Source organism: Dama dama, chromosome 10 (assembly GCF_033118175.1).
Source record: "Dama dama isolate Ldn47 chromosome 10, ASM3311817v1, whole genome shotgun sequence".
In the NCBI taxonomy this organism is placed as follows: Eukaryota; Metazoa; Chordata; class Mammalia; order Artiodactyla; family Cervidae; genus Dama; species Dama dama.
The window spans coordinates 10330058-10347013 of record NC_083690.1 but is presented as its reverse complement, the minus strand read 5'-3'; the positions used below and the strand labels follow the sequence as shown (position 1 = coordinate 10347013).

Below are 16956 nucleotides of genomic sequence, written 5' to 3'. Positions count from 1 at the left end.
TGAAAGTGAAAGTCACTCAGTCGTATCCAACTCTTTGAGACCCCATGGACTATACAGTTCATGGAATTCTCCAGGCCAGAATGCTGGAGTGGGTTGCCTTTCGCTTCTCCAGGGGATCTTCCCAACCCAGGGATCGAACCCAGGTCTCCCACATTGCAGGCGGATTCTTTACCAGCTGAACTATCAGGGAAGCCCAGATTTAAGGCATCATCTAAATCATAGTTTTAAACTATGTTTTAAAAACATAGTTTCTTAAAAATAGATGTTTTTTTTAGGGCTTAGAGGGATTTGCAGAGTACATCATGAGAAACGCTGGGCTGGAAGAAGCACAAGCTGGAGTCAAGATTGCTGGGAGAAATAACAATAACCTCAGATATGCAGACGATACCACCCTTATGGCAGAAAGTGAAGAGGAACTAAAAAGCCTCTTGATGAAAGTGAAGGAGAAGAGTGAAAAAGTTGGCTTAAAGCTCAACATTCAGAAAACTAAGATCATGGCATCTGGTCCCACCACTTCATGGGAAATAGATGGGGAAACAGTGGAAACAGTGTCAGATTGTTTTTTTTTTGGGGGGGGGGGGCTCCAAAATCACTGCAGATGGTGACTGCAGCCATGAAATTAAAAGACGCTTACTCCTTAGAAGGAAAGTTATGACCAACCTGGATAGCATATTTAAAAGCAGAGACATTACTTTGCCAACAAAGGTCTAAAAAGGCTATGGTTTCTCCAGTGGTCATGTATGGATGTGAGAGTTGGACGGACGGTGAAGAAATCTGAGTGCCAAAGAACTGATGCTTTTGAACTGTGGTGTTGGAGAAGACTTTCGAGAGTCCCTTGGACTGCAAGGAGATCCAACCAATCCATCCTAAAGGAGATCAGTCCTAGGTGTTCATTGGAAGGACTGATGCTGAAGCTGAAACTCCAATACTTTGGCCACCTTATGTGAAGAACTGACTCATTGGAAAAGACCCTAATGCTGGGAAGGAATGGGGGCAGGAAGAGAAGGGGATGACAGAGGATGAGATGGCTGGATGGCATCACCAACTCGATGGACATGGGTTTTGGTAGACTCTGGGAGTTGGTGATGGACAGGGAGGCCTGGCGTGCTGTGATTCATGGGGCGCAAAGAGTTGGACACGACTGAGCGACTGAACTGAACTTAACTGAGAGGGATTTGTGGGGGAAAAAAGAGGGATCTGAGCCATGGTTTAGTCGATAATCATTGAACACAACCCCAGCCTATGCTGAGACAGAGAGTTTAGAGCTGTATCCCTGGGTTTATTCTCATTCGTGACAATCAGAATTTCCAAAGTGTGGGTGCCTCTGAGTCTGGGATCTGGGCAGTCAGAGCAGCCTTGCAATTTCCTTCCTGCTCACCTTCACAGTACAGCGTGGGGCTGGCTGTGCTGTGTCCGGGTGAAGGTGAGGGCAGGCCAGCTAAGCCAGAGCCAGGACAGCCACCTCCCTGGCCCAGATCCCCACATGCAGCCTCAGCACTAGCTGGATCGGAGGCCCCTCACCCCTTCTGTGAAAGTGTCTCCCAGGTGGGCAAGCTGAATAGCCTCCAGGACCTCTCTCCTGTCTGCAAGTAGGTCTGGCTGCAAAGCAGAGCTGAGACCTGGACCACCACCATGCAGGATTTGTAGGTGAGCTGTCCTCCAGGGGCTGGAAGCTATGTCAGCTGTGATGGGACTGCTCCCCGGTGCTGCCTTCCGGCGCTACATCCCCACCCTCCCCCCTTCTTCTCTTCCAACTCTTCCTAGTAACACCAGCCTCCCTTTCTCTCCTCTTCATCGGAATTCTCATAGCACCCACCAGTGTTTCACTTATTAGGTATTTATCGTCTCCTGTTTTATGGTTTTGTATTTGAAGTGGCCCACATGTTTTGCTTTGCCTCTCAAGCTGGGCTAAGTGCCTCCCAATCAAGCCTCCTTTTAACAATTCTTCTCTTTAAAATTGTCATCTTAACCCTTATCTCTAGTTATAAACATGGCACATACTCATAAAAAATTTGAAAGAATGCATCAGGGTCAGGACTCGGTGACCTAGTGAGGCACTGGCTTTGACAGAATTCAAAGGGGGGTGGTGCCAAAAAGTGTTATCAAGATAGATGCTGCTTTAATGCAATACTTAGGACAGAAATTAATGTACAGAATTCTATGATGAACAAAATATTGAACTTTTAAATAAAAAGAAGATCCAACAGGACCAGGACTCAGTACCAACCAGGTGGATCAGACAAATGTAGCGTCACACCCTGTCTTTATTTCAAATTCTGGTATTTCTTTCATCCTGGATTTTTCTTGCATTTATTTTGATTTGTAAAAGTGTGGCATTCAACTCCTCTTTATTGCTAATTCTTTTGACACCTTCTTAAATTTGGTACCCATAGCAAACTTCTCATTCACTTTGCCCCGGTCCTGGCCCTGGTGATAATTAATGACCAATGTTTGTTGAGCAATCACTGGGTTACAGCCTTGTTCTCATGCTTTTTAAAAAAATTATTTTTTAATTTAATTTTTAAAATTTAATTAATTTATTTTTAGTTGAAGGATAATTGCTTTATAATATTGTATTTGTTTCTACCAGACATCAGCATGAATCAGCCATAGATTTACCTATGTCCTCTCCCAGTTGGATGTCCCCCCTTCTCACCCCTCTAGGTTGTCACCGAGCCCTGGTTTGAGTTCCCTGTCATAAAGCAGTTTCCTTCTTGGCTGTCTATATTACATTTGGTAATGTAACTTTTCAGATTTATTTATTTGACTGCAGGTCTTAGTTGGGACATGTGGGGTCTTCAGTCTTTGACGTGGCGTGCGGGTTCTTTACTTGGGGCATGTGGTATCTAGTTCCCTAACCAGGGATTGAACCTACATCCCCTGCTTTGGGAGTGAGGAGTCTTAGCCACTGGACCGCCAGGGTAGTCCCCTCGTTTTCATGCCTTTTATGTGTCCTGTCCACACAGCAACCGCATGAACTAGAAATGGATATTGTTCTCATTTCTCAGAGTAGTTTTCATAACTTTCTACTCATGCATCTTGAAAGGGGCCAAACCAAGATGCTGACCTAGGCTGTTTGGCTCTAGACCATCTAGTGGGGTGACCACACTCTGTGCAGAAGTAATTTCCAGTCCTGTCTTCAGTCATTGTCTTCCCCAGGTAGCCTTCCCTGACCGCCAGACTCATCAGCTGCCCCATGACAACACCGTCACAGCATTATTTACTTGTCTGTCTTCCTCCCCGGCCTCTTAAAAAGAGCCATTCCTTCATTTTCCCATGGTTATCTTGTGGCCTAAAGAGGGGAGGTTCACCCTCTGCTTTGGGCTCATGATGGGCTCTTGACTCAACCTCATTTGCTCCTGTAAAAATACCTCTGAGAGGAGAGAAAGAGGCATCTTATCTCTTCCTTGGTAAACACAGCTATTCCCAGCTTTTGTGTTCATCTATCATGGCCCATTAAGCAGCGGTGGCCTGGGGCCATTTTCCATTATGACGGATGACATTTGAAGAATCAGCAGAGGAGGTATGTATGGAAGGCTTGTCCCACGGGCCAGCTCCATCCTGCCTGGCCTGTGTGAGGAACGGTGGCGGGGTCAGGGGCGGTTCAGGTCGAGTCAGAGATGCAGAAGCCCCCACTGCCCCTTGCAGGGGAGCAACGTCGTCACTGAAAGTAGGAGAGGAGCTATTGCAACCCTGCAACCAACTAAACACCCAGCCTCTCAGTTATCCGTTCGTCTCAGAGTCACTATGCCTGACTCTTTGGCCCCAGCAGGATCAGGGAAGGCAGGACTCGCTGCCTTCATCAGGTGCATGATTTGTTGAGGGCCATCTGCCTTGTACACAGAAATGGGCTTATGGTGGTGTTGCAGAAACCAACCACCACACTCGGAGAGTCAGAGAACTCAGGTTTATTACACCCGCAGGCCCAGAGGAGTTAACCCTCCAAGCTCTGAGTCCTGAACAAAGGGTTACAGTTTTTATACATGGACAGGCATGATTAAGCGGGTTTGTGGGTTTGCAGGGGCTGGGCGGTTGCAAAGAGCAGGAGAAGTGTGAGTGAGATAAGCTCCAGTTCCTAGTATCGAGAGTCCCCCCTTTCTGAGACCTACATGATCTAGACTTTGCAAGGAGCAAGCTGAGTTACAGAGGCAGAAGGAGCAGGAGGTTATATAAAAATTTTAACATTTCCTCTTCGCTTGGAGCACAGCGGCAGCCCCTTACAAACACTGGATGCTGTGCATCCATGGAGGAAGCGTCCCAGTGCAGGAAGTGGGGTCTGAACCTGACCTGTCCACGCTGTGTGCTGAGGGTTGCCTGGGGTGAGGGAGGGAGCACTCCCTGTGAGAAGCCCACAGTCCAGTTGAGAATTGAGCAACTTTCTAATATCCAAGGTGCCTGTTCCCTGCCCCATCATAGGCTGGGTTAGGTGTCCCTATGACCCTCACCAGCTCTCTTTGCTCAGGGCAAGCCCTCCGTGTTACTGAATGAGGGTCTGCCATCCGTCCGTGGGCGTCGCAAACAGACTGAGTGACTAACAGTGCTGCCTGGGTTGCTCATTTCCTGCCCCGACCATGAGCTTTCTCAGAGCAGAGACTGAGTTGTTTTCCCTCCTGTCCCTGCAGTTGCTGTGGGCCTGGTAAATAGTACCTGCTCAGTAAACGTTTGTTGAAGGAATGTGGTGAACGGATGATCGAGCAGCTGAAAACGCTTGGGAGTAAGCTTATGCTGCGATGTTAAGTGCGTGCAAATTAATCTAGAGCAAACTGCGTATGTAAGGGCAAAGTGACTTTCCAAATATAAGTATACTCAAAATTTGAAGTGCTTTCAGCATCAGCAGGAAGTCTTTTTTTTTTTTCTTTTTTTGCTTAAGTAAGCTAGTCATTGTGTCACTATTAATTTGAAGTAAGTCGTCTTAGAAGCAGTCTCTGGTGGTATGCCACAGGTCCTTATACTTGGGTCTGTTTTATAAACACTGTGGGTCTTTCGGGTCTGTGTCTTCCTCTCCATCTTCTCTCCTATGTTTTATAAGACTCCAGCTATTTCTCATTTGGGCCATTATAACAACCTTCTAAATGCCCTCTTACCCTTCTATCCGTCCGTCTTCCTGTAGACACTAGAAAAAAAAACTTTTTTTCTGAAATGCAAATGTCATGTTCCTATTAATAAGCCATTACTTGTGGATAAAATCCATGTCATTTCACCTCCTGCCTAAGTCCCCCCATTCATAGCTTTTCAGGCTTGCCTCTCTTCACTTTCACCTGTGTTTCAACCACTTAAAATACTTGTCACTTCCTGAGACACCTCCATGCATTTGTAATGCTTTTCCATTTGTCTGGGGCTCCTATGCCATTCTCCCGTTAGCCCCTGCTGTTCCCGCAGAACCCAGCTTTCTCTAATAATAGCACTTAGTTACCCAGTCATCTATTTATGTCTCTGTCCCTCTTACTTGGTTCTGAGGTCAGGGGTCATGCTTTCTTCATCTATTTATCTCCAGCTGCCCTTTGGGTTTGGTTCATAGCAGCCGCTCAGGCTGTGTTTGTTGACTGAATGAAGATCCAAGGTTTTCTTAACCAATCAGTAAATGGCAAAGCTAGGAGGAAGGAACATATAAAGGCGAGTGAAATCAAGCTTCAAATATGGGTCACCGAAGTGGAATGTGGAATAAAGTTGTCACTCAAGTGTCACAAGTATTGAAGTCTGGCATTTCATTTACAGAATTTATTCTGCAAGTGCCAGGTTGAAAGGTGGTGTTATTCATCCATGGGAAAAAAAGACCAGATGATGTTAGCAGGGTGAAATTTCCATTTGTGTTAATAATAAGGCAGAATAATGACAAGTAAGATGCTCCCACACATTCACTGACCTACCCATTTATTAGCTAGACTAGGTGCCAGGGAGGGTGATGAGCAGACACAGATTTAGGCCCTATTCCCACAGAATTTATAGTCTGGTGGAGGTCACAGACATTAAATAGCCAGCCGTGGTGACTGTGTCTACTTATGAAGAGAGTTACAAAGGAAAAGGACCGTCACTGGAGGAGTTTGATCCAGATTGGTAGCTGGTCAGGGAGGGCTTCTTTTCTTTTTAAAACCGTTTTATTCATTCATTGATTTTTGGCTGTGCTGGGTCTTCGCTGCCGCAGGCTGGCTTTCCCTAGTTACGGTGAATTGGGACCACTCTGCTGCGGCGCGTGGGCTTCTCGTTGCAGTGGCTCCTCTTGCCGCGGACCATGGGCTTCAGCGGTTGCAGCTCCCACTTTAGGGCGCAGGCTCAGTAGTTATGGGGCAGGGGCTTCGTTGCCCCTCAGCACGCGGGATCTTCCCAGACCAGGGATCGAACCTGTGTTCCCTGCATTGGCAGTTGGATTCTTTTTTTTTTTTTAAGTAAAAATGGATGATTTTATTATATAAAATCATGTTGGCAGAATATAGAAAAATTACGTCTCTTTTACCTTTACATATTTAAGTACTAAGCAAAATGCAACAGTTGGAACTCATGACAAACTACCAAAAGTTTTTCATTTGGCAAAATTATTCAAGTTACAAAATGCCAAAGTAAGTAAATGCACTTCAAAATACATGGAGTGTAATACAAGTGTATGAAAGTAGTGATCTTAAATTATTAATTTCTTTATAAAAAAGCTAAACAAACAGAAAGCACAAGATAAATATTTTCAAGTTAGACAAGAATAAATCAAATCATTGTTTATTAGGATAATTATTAAAGAAACTAAACAAGTAATTAGAATTTAAAAAATAATAATAACATTTCAATGGTATTTTTCTATCAATAAAAGAAGGAAAGATTTGTAGGTCAGTTGACTGCTATAGACCCAGGTCCCTACAAAATCATCTGGAATATACCAAGAAGAACCTAGTATAGACATAAAAACAAACTTCACTGTTATTCTAAGGTGAGAAAACTTATACATTATGAAGGAAAGGGAAATAATTATACCTGCAACAGGGCAAAAATTTATATACTAAAATGATTAAATGCATCCTTAGCATAAAATTAAAATAACTGCTTCTAAATAATTCTTTTGCACTTTAGTAAATCTGGGCAAAGAATTTACCCTAATGAAAAGGCAAATGGGAGGTCTCTGATAAAGTGGCACCTTCATAGCTAAAAAACAGATACCTACCAGAAAATCTGCATTCATATCGATAATCTCCACTGTAAAATAAACTATTAAGATCACAATTAAGCTACTTTAAAAATATAAGGTGATAAATGAATGTCATATGAATCGTATACCAAATTATTATATTCTGTACACATAAGTACTATTAATAAATACACTCAATTCATTCTATAGGAAAAAGAACTGAGACTTAATTTCACATTTCAGAATTCCTGAGTCTTATCAGAGGAAAACAAGTAGCAAAAAACAAACAAAATAAGCCTACTCTATAGTAGGGCAAATATATAATACAAATTTGGGCATCAAGTTAACATTACTTACAGTTTTAAAGCTGAAGACTATGGGGACAAATATATGTGTACTTCAACAGAATTATAAACCTGATTTTAAAGCTTAATTTTTTAGATAGGCATTTTGATCAAACAAGGCCACCAGAGTGACATCTTCAGTGATTGCAAGCCCACCACTTTAAAGGAATAACATCTTTATTTCAAAGCCTAATAATGAATACAAAAAGAAAAGAAGTTTATTTTAATAAAATTTTCAGTAAGACTGTAATAGGACAGCCCTTTGATGGAAGACCTAAGGAGGCTAAAACCAATGACGTGAAATTAGAACACAAGTTCTAATTTGAGTCACTACGCATTAAATAATTTCCCTTCTGCTTTGCATATTACACAGCAAAAATAAAAAAGGTATCTTAAGAGCACTTCAGTCCCACAATGTAGGATTTAAACTTGTGTGTATAGGTGTAACAATTTGATCCTTGCAAAAATACATTTAAACAAAAGTTCATGTCTATTTTCTAACTAGTAAGGAAAAGGAAAGCAAAGTGGTTCCAACTAAAACATTAAAAAAAACAAAACAAGACATCATCTATCCTTTCTGGGAACACTACAAAAGCAAAGAGCATCCAATAATATACATTAAAATTGCATACTTTTACTCATCTTTATAAGCAGGAAAGACACATACAGCTATTCATAGTCTTTATAAATAAAGACACTAAGCAGAAAAATATTTGGATTATTTTTCTGTTCATAAGTACTCATAAAGAAAATAACGAAGAAAAAAAAAAAAAAAACAAAACCTAAAGTGCAGACTTATAGGCCACTAAGGGCATAATAAATGATAAAGAACTGCAGCCGAAATTGCATCTACATTTACACTTACATATCCAGAAAATGATTCCTGTTTTTAAAAAATGTGCAATTTAAAAACTAGTCATTTGTGTGTGTGCGTGTCTGTTTGTGTGTGTGTGTGCCATAATACAATTAAAACTTGCATCTCTGCCCACGAGTAAGGGAACTAACTGCCAGATCTTGGACAGGCTCTTGACAATCACACATTTCATTAGAATCATACAATATTGACTCCATCTCCAGAAAATGTCAGGGTCCTCTTGTAGAAAGGAGAGCCGCTGATATTCGGTTGACTGCCTTTGACCAGAGAGCTTTTCAGTTCCATTTCGCAAGCTACGATAGCGGCATTCAATTCCACTTGGGCTCGATGAACTACGTAAAACATGAGGCCTATACTTATAATAATCTGTAAACAAAAAACAAAATATCCACTAATGCTCTGCTCTGCAATGACATCTTCCATGGTCCTCAGGGTGGTACCCAGGTAAGAATTCAGGAGCTGGGTAGGAAGCAGTCCAACTGAAGATGCCACCAGATAGTTGGGTAAGGAAAGATCAGTAATCGAGAACACTGCGTTCTGCAGCCCGAAAGGTATGGGGGTGAGCCTGGCCAGCGCCACCACTTTGAGGCCGCTGCCCCCCTCCACGACGCGGATGACGGCGCTGAGCTTCTCGCTGCTCTGGATCCTGGCGGCCACCCAGGCGGTGAGCAGCCATTTGCAGACCACGTGGGCGATGAAGGTGCCAATGAGGACGCCCACCACCATCAGCCCCATGCCCAGCACGAAGCCGTACAGGTAGCCGGCCGCCACGTTGAGCACGATGTAGCCCCAGCCGCAGGGGAACGAGACCACGATGAAGCCCACGACGAAGAGCAGGACCCCCAGCAGCGAGTCGAGGCTCTCGGCCCAGAGCAGGAGGTGCTGCAGGTAGCAGCGGACCAGGGCCAGGGAAGCGAAGCACACGGCGGCCAGCACGCAGACCAGCACCAGGCTCCGGCACCAACAGGTGCTGCCGAGGCAGCAGCAGCGCCAGCTTCTCACCTCGGCCACGCCGACCACCACTCCGCCGCCCCCCGGGCCGCCCGCTAACGCCCCGCCCGGCCCCGGCAGATCTGAGGCGTCGAGCGGAGCGTGGCGCTCCAGACAGGCGCTGAGCAGGGCCCCCGGGGCCGCCCGGCAGTTGGATTCTTAACCACTGATCCACCAGGGAAGCCCAGGAAGGTCTTCTTTGAGGAAGATTTGAGGGTTGAGTATAGGTTGACTCAAGAGCTTGATACTTTTCAGGAAGGGAAAGGAGGTTGGAGGGAGTGAAATGTCAAACCATACAGAGGTCACTTGGAGTGATTTTCTCTTTGCTGGAGAAAATGTCTTTACCTGGGGAAAGATTAAATAATTTTAAGCATAGTTTATATTATCTGCCTTTGAGAAGATACAGAACTGAAGTTATCATGGTGTGCTGTCCTTGGTCCTGAAGCAGGGGTATGCGGGTTGATGCCAGTCACTTCATTTAAGAAGGGCATGAGAAAATTCAGAATGTGATCAGAGAGGACTGTGATTCCAGGAAGGGTCTCAAGAATAATGGCAGAGGCCCTGTGAAAGCAGTCATCAAACATCTAAAGGACTCTTCTGTGGGAGAGAGGCAGCGGACCTTCTGAAAAATCAGAGCTCTTGGGTATGGGGATGATGCTTGTGAAAACGGTCAGCTCCCATCACGTGACATGTCTAGGCAGAAGCAGGGTGGCCCTTCCCTGTGATAACACAAAGAGAATGCTTTCATGGGAGGAGAGGAGGTTGAGGAGATAGCCTGTGAGCTGAGTCCAGCCCACAGATATGCTCTGTGCCTCAGAGTGTTAAAAAATCAAATTAATTCTCACTAACTATTTAGATTTGAGCTATATTTGAAAAGGCAGAAGAGCTGGCAAATGGGGCCAGCATTCCAGAACTGCAACAGCTGTCTGCAACTGATACTTGGGTGTATTGGTTTCCTATTTTTCTAACAAATTACCATCCAGTTAGTGGCTTGAAGGGCTTCCCAGGTGGCTCAGTGGGTAAAGAGCCAATACAGGAGACTTGGGTTCAATCCCTGGGTTGGGAAGATCCCCTGGCAAAGGAAATGGCAGCCCACTCCAGTATTCTTGCCTAGAGAATCCCATGGACAGAGGAGCCTGGTGGGCTACAGTCCAAAGGGTAGGGCCAAAGAATGGCTCAGTGGTAAAGAATCTGCCTGCCAATTCAGGAGACACAGGTTCAATCCCTGATCTGGAAAGATCCCACAGGCCACAGAGGAACTAAGCTTGTGTGCCACAACTATTGAGCCTGTTTTCTAGAGCCTGGGAGCTGCAACCGCTGAGCCTGTGCACCCTAGAGGCTGTGCTCCCCAAAAAGAGAAGCTGATGCAAAGAGGAACCCGAGTGCCACAAGGACGAGTAGCCCCCACTCTCCTTACCGCAACTAGAGAAAGCCCGTGTGCAGCAATGAAGACCCAGCATAGCCAAAAATAAATGAACAAACTTTAAAAATTATATAAAGAAAAGATCCTTACCTTAATCACATCTGCAAAGTACCCTTTGCCCTGTATGGCAACATATTCACAAGTTCCAAGGATTAGGGTGTGAACATAATTATTTGGGGACCATTATTCTGCCTACCCCCATGGCCACCCTTTTAGAGTCTACTGAATGGGCTTTGTGGACTTTTTCTAACTGTCTCTTCACTGTAGACATTTGATTGTGTGACACCTGAATTAAAAGGTTTGGCTAGTTGACTAGTTGTCCTACAATTATTCTGTAACTAGAAATGAGCTTAGCATATGAATGAGGGTTAGCTCTGTTAATGAAAGCTTTCTTTCTTGGGGGACTGGAACCAGGAGAACAGGAGGTGAGGGAGAATTTGAAAGGTTTTTTAAAAGTATCAATTGTATTGCTTGCACGATGTCACATAATCAGTTAATTTCAGCTTATTACCGAGTGTTGCGCTCTGTTTTTACAGGGTTAGAAAATATGGAAGACAAAGCATAAAATGGAAATCTCCTTCATTTCTTTCCCACTCAGGGAAACATTTCAGAACACAGGTGCTCAAGAATGACGTGATTACAGAAATGACTTTGAATGTGCTGTAATTTACCAAAAAGCCGAAATCATTTACAAATGCTGCTGTTTGAACTGGAATTCTAACAAATTGGTGGCATCATACCTCATAGCTGACCACTTGGTCCGTTGGGAGGCAGGATCTCTTATCTGTGATAGGGTCTCTGGCCTTCAGGAAAATAAGTGTTACAATGAAGCTCAGAGGAGTGTATAGCCTTGTGTGTGGTCCAGTACTTACGCTTGTGGTCCAGACAGTGAGTGCTAAGTGACTCTGGAGGGCATCATGGTGAGCCAGCTCTGAAGGATGCTTGGTGGATATCACCCCATCACATAGCAGGTTCCTGCCCTCTCGTTCTGCAGTCAAGAGCAGGGAGAAGAAACCAACTTGGGGTAACTTACATTAAAAAATAATTCAATGGTAGGTTTCAGGGATGCTCTGGAGAAGCACGTCTCTGCCAGAACAGGAAAGAGGGTCTCTCTGGGGACCTAGGAAGCAGGGCCTGATGGGCAGTTACTTCAGCACACAGCCCAAGGTGAATCAGCTCTGACCATGTGTCTTTCCCCTGGAAATTCAAATAATTGGAGGGAATGAATTTGATTGGTTCATCTGGATCCCACCTTGACTGGAGAGGGCAGGTAATGATGGCCAAAAGGAAATTTGATGTTGCTACCTGCAGAAGAAGGAATGGTTAGTGATGTCAGCTGTATCTTTTTACCTGAAATAATTACCACAGTCATTGTTGTTGTTCAGTGGCTAAGTTGTGTCTGACTCGGTGACCCCATGGACTGCAGCACACCAGGCTCCCCTGTCTTCCTCTGTCTCCTGTAGTTTGCTTAAATTCATGTTGATTGAGTCAGTGATGCTGTCTAACCTTCTCATTCTCTGCTGCCCTCTTCTCCTTTTGCCTTCAATCAGGGTCTTTTGCAATGAGATGGCTCTTTGCATCAGATGGCCAAAGTATTGAAGTTTAGGTTCCAGCAACTTTCCTTCCAGTGAATATTCAGGGTTGATTTCCTTTAGGATTGACTGGTTTGATCTCCTTGCAGTTTAAAGGAATCTCAAGAGTCTTCTCCAGCACCACAATTCGAAAGCCTCAATTCTTCAGCACTCAGCCTTCCTTATGGTCCACCTCTCACATCCATACATGGCTAATGGAAAACCTTAGCTTTGACCCCCATGGACAGTATCATAGTTGAAGTCCAGGTGATTCCATGGGTTCCCTGGAATCTTGCTAAGTACTTAAGGTGAGAGCTGTACCTGAGCTGAATCAACTTGGTTGAGTCCATTCTCCTTTCTGGGATTCAGTTTCTGCTCTTGAAACAGATGGGGTAAGCTTAGAGCATCTTTAAATTCCCTCTCACCTTTAAATCCAGGATTCTATCTAGCATAAGGCCTAGGCAAATAACTTTAGCAGTGGATACATTAGTTTAACATTTACCTGCAATTAATGATAGGAACCATCTTCAAAGTAAAGGCACACATATTTCGCTACAGTCCTAACTGATTCATGAATCAGAAAAAGTGGAGAGAGGGAGGTAGGCATCTCCCTAGTTGCTTGTGAGGTGGTAGCTGCCAAGGGAGAGTGTGGACTGATGGCTGGGTGCACTGGCCATGAAGAGGTAGGGTGGGGTACCATGGAAACGCTGCTACAGTGATAACCCAGCAGACCTGAAACCTTAGCACATGGGGTCTGCCGTGATCGCTCAGCTCCAGATTCCTGAGGGAGACGATGCTCATGGAAGATGATATGATGCTGCCCCCTGCAGTTGTGCAACGTGACAGTCCTGGATTAGAGATCATCACAGTGTAAATACACATCATCCCTGGGGACGGAGGTTAGCCTTCTAGAGAGGCACGGTAAGACCATTTACCACTTAAGTGTCTGAGGTTCAAGGTCTGCCCTTTCACTGAGCCATCACTTGCTAATGCTGCATATCCGTGGTCTTCATGGATGGATAATAAAGATGGGAAGCATTGGACTTCCCTGGTGGTCCAGTGGTTAAGACACTGTGCTTCTAATGCAGGGGCCATGGGTTCACTCTCTTGTGAAGTAAGATTAGTGAACTTATCTTAGCTACGATTCCACATGCTGCATGGTGTGGCCAAAAAAAAAAAAAAGGGAAGCACTTATCAAGAAGCGACTAAGTGCTAGAAACCATGTTAAATGCCCCCTATACATGAGCTCATTTAATTTTACAATAATTCTCAGAGGTAGGCACTGTTGTTATTCTTCTTAAGACTGAACACTCTCTTGCCACTGGAAGAAGCTCCAATCTTGAAAGTTCTGGAGGACTCAGAAAAATACAGGTGTGTGAATTGCCCTCTGTGGGACTTATTCTTGCCCAGGTGCACAGGGTAATAAACAACTAGATAATTAATAATAAAATAAGGACACTCACCTTAAGGAAGGCATTGTCTTATCTGCCTGGAGGATGGAGACACTGTCATCAGGGCGCCCCAGGGCACAAAGCTAGGATGTAGGAGCAGGAATTCGAGTTGAGTGCAAAGTTATATGTGTGCTCAGAGGGGACACTCAGAGAGCGCAGGGGACTGGGCCTGGGTCTGGCCCTAAGCACGTGGCCGCTCCACGCCAGGCCAGCATCACTAGGAAACGCGGGTCCAGCCTCTGTGTGTTTGGCTGGCTCTTGCTCATCTCTGCCCCGTGTGGTCTCTCCCTGCGGGGTTTGCCTCTGGCCATGTGACCTGGCTCCTCTGTTCTGTGCTGGAATGATACAGTGATGTTCATTTCCCGTAGGAAAGATGCAGTTGGCAGGCTTTGGTCATTTGAGAGAGACACTGGGAACATGGCAGGTGGAGATGGGAAGTGAGTGGCCCTTTTGCAGTTTGTGCTTTTATCAGTGAATTGAGTGCAGGTGAGACATGGCTGAGCGACTCAGGACAGCATGAGGAAGGCCCACGAGGATCACCTAGAGCAGGCTGGTTTGGTCGCTAAGTCATGTCTGACACTTGCAACCCTATGGACTGTAGCCTGCCAGGCTCCTCTGCCCATGGGATTCTCCAGGTAAGAATAGTGGATTGCGTTGTCATTTCCTTCTCCAGGGGGTCTTCCCAATCAAGGAATCGAACCCGCATGGCAGGAAGATTCTTTACCGACTGAGCTATGAGGGAAGCCCCCCCTGGGGCAGGTGTGCTGGTAAATCGAGGCACGGATTCCACTGCACCCCATCCCATCCAGGGCTCTCCCCAGTTACCACTGGCTGCTCCTGATCTGTGTCTAGGTATTGCCCTGTCCTTGGGGATTGAGTTGACTCTAAATAAAAGGCCACTTATGGCTTTGGGTGGAGCATACCTTTGAGCACACCCCCTACGGCATGTCATTGTCACTGTCTACTTCGGCAGTAAAAGTAAAATCCACCTCCTCTTAGCTTTTAATCCTCACTCCATCCTTAATCTACCTTCTGCCTCTCTCAGTGTACCAACTTTACATTCTTATGGTTACATATTTTAAAATATTTGTTTTGAATAAGCAGTACATGCATGTGGTAAAAAAAATTAATCAGCCCACCATGGATAGAGCAAACATTTCCCTTCCTTAATCTCCCTTCCTGGAGGAACCACTGGATGTGTTTGCATATGTATTAGGTTAGACTGCATGAAATTACCTTGTTTATAGGTTAAAATGGTGGCCTGTTGGCGATTTCACGTGGTTCAGCCAAATTCAAGCATTAATATGGGACCTATATCTTATCACCGCCTGGTATATAACCTGTTTTCATGTGCACTGTCTGTGTTTCTCCATTATCTTGCAAATGCTGTGGCACTAGGACTTGTTTTGTTCACTGCTGTATCCCACATCCCTGGTACAGAAAGTGTTCTCAACGATAAATGAATATACCGCTCACTCTCTTTTCACAAACGGTGGCCTCCTCTATTCACTGTTCTGCATCTTGTCTTCCTCACTCAACACTGTGTGTTTCTAACTGTTCCTATAAGTACAGTTGGCCCTTAAACAAAGCCAGAGTTAGGGGTGCTGACCCCCACGCAGTCGAAAACCTGAGTGTTGCTCTCTTTGCCTCAAAAGCGAAGGCGTTGATGAATGTCTCACCCAAGGGCAGGAAGCTGAGACAGACTGGACAGAGTCAGGACTCAAACCCTAAGTCTTTAGTTCCCACTTACTGTGATCTCTAGTCGACATTGTGTTACCATCTTAAATAGATTGTTGTTGTTGTTGTTTAGTCAGTCATGTCCAACTCTTTTGCAACCCCGTGGACTATAGCCCACCAGGTTCCTTGTCCATGGGATTTGCCAGGCGAGAATACCGGAGTGGGTTGCTGTTTCCTTATTCAGGGAATTTGCTGACCCAGGATCGAAACCTGCGTCTCATGCCTTGCCAAGCTGATTCTTTACTGCTGAGCCGCTAGGGAAGCCCTGTTTTGAGTAGATGTTGCCTAAGTGTTTCATTGGATGCCTAGAGGGAAATCACCATTCTCATGGGCCTGGGGTTTGATCTTTCAGTTGTTACTGCTGCAAACAACACACCCACCTTCTTGGCTCCCACAAGAATGCGGGGGAGGTGGTGGTGACCACACACTGTTCACACTTCTAGAATTCTGTCTTACTAACCCCTGTGGTCACCAGTAGTCCTTGTGTGCTAACCTGTTACATTTGTATTAGAAGACGGATTTCTCAGCATGACACAACCAAATTCGTTCTGTTGGAAGCTGCCATGGGATGCTCGTTGGGGTAGAGCTGCAGCAAATCCAACAGACTTCAAAACTTGGGAAAGGGGGCATGACCCTGAAATCACAGTCTCTCTGAGGAGTGAGAGCTGTCAGGGCGCAAGACAGCAGTTTTCCTCCGTGGACTGCAGCCCTTGCCTCCTCTCTAGAGTTATTACGGCCTGGCCCCAGTCTTCTTGGCTTCAGCTCCCTTTCAGAGTGCCTTCTGTATGCCAGTCGCTTCTTCCCAAGATCCAGTTGAACTTTCTGAGTCCAAGGACACTAGCTGCATCTCAGAGAGGATGTGACGGAGGCTCAAAGAGGTAGACTGACTTGCAGAATAAGCGTTTTAAAAATGTGATATCAACTCATACCAGTCAGAATGCATGCATGCGTGCCTGCTAAGTCACTTCAGTCATGTCCAACTCTTTGTGACCCTGTGGACTATAGCCTGACAGGCTCCTCTGTCCATGGGATTCTCCAGGCAAGAACACTGGAGTGGGTTGCCGTGTCCTCCTCCAGGGGATCTTCCCGACCCGGGGATCGAACCCGCATCTCCTGCACTACAGGTGGATTCTTTACTTTTGAGCCACTGGGGAAGCCAGACACAATGGCCATCATCAAAGAATCTACAAATAATAAATGCTGGAGGAAGTGTGGAGAAAAGGGAGCCCTCTTTCACTGTTGATGGGAATGTAAATTAATAGGTCCACTATGCAGAACAGTATGGAGATTCATTGAAAAACCAGGAATAAAACTACCGTATGACCCAATAGTCTCACCACAGGGCATATGCTCTGAGGAAACCATGATTTAAAAGGACACATGTACCCCAGTGCTCATAGCAGGACTGTTTATAATAGCTAAGATATGGAAGCAACCTAGATGTCCATCAACAGATAA

At 45.2% G+C, this 16956-nt stretch overlaps 2 protein-coding genes across 3 annotated transcripts in view; one reads left to right on the top strand and one right to left on the bottom strand.

Moving 5' to 3' along the window:
• GRIN2A (glutamate ionotropic receptor NMDA type subunit 2A) overlaps window positions 1-16956 on the top strand; it is a 430691-nt gene that overhangs the window by 163276 nt on the left and 250459 nt on the right. The window lies entirely within an intron of this gene.
• The window catches only part of LOC133063922 (transmembrane protein 64-like), a 70482-nt gene continuing 61390 nt past the window's right edge, over window positions 7865-16956 (bottom strand). The window contains exon 2 of the mRNA XM_061153865.1: window positions 7865-9474. Coding sequence (XP_061009848.1) covers window positions 8504-9474 — 971 coding nt within the window. The 3' untranslated portion in view covers window positions 7865-8503. The remainder of the gene's footprint in view (window positions 9475-16956) is intronic.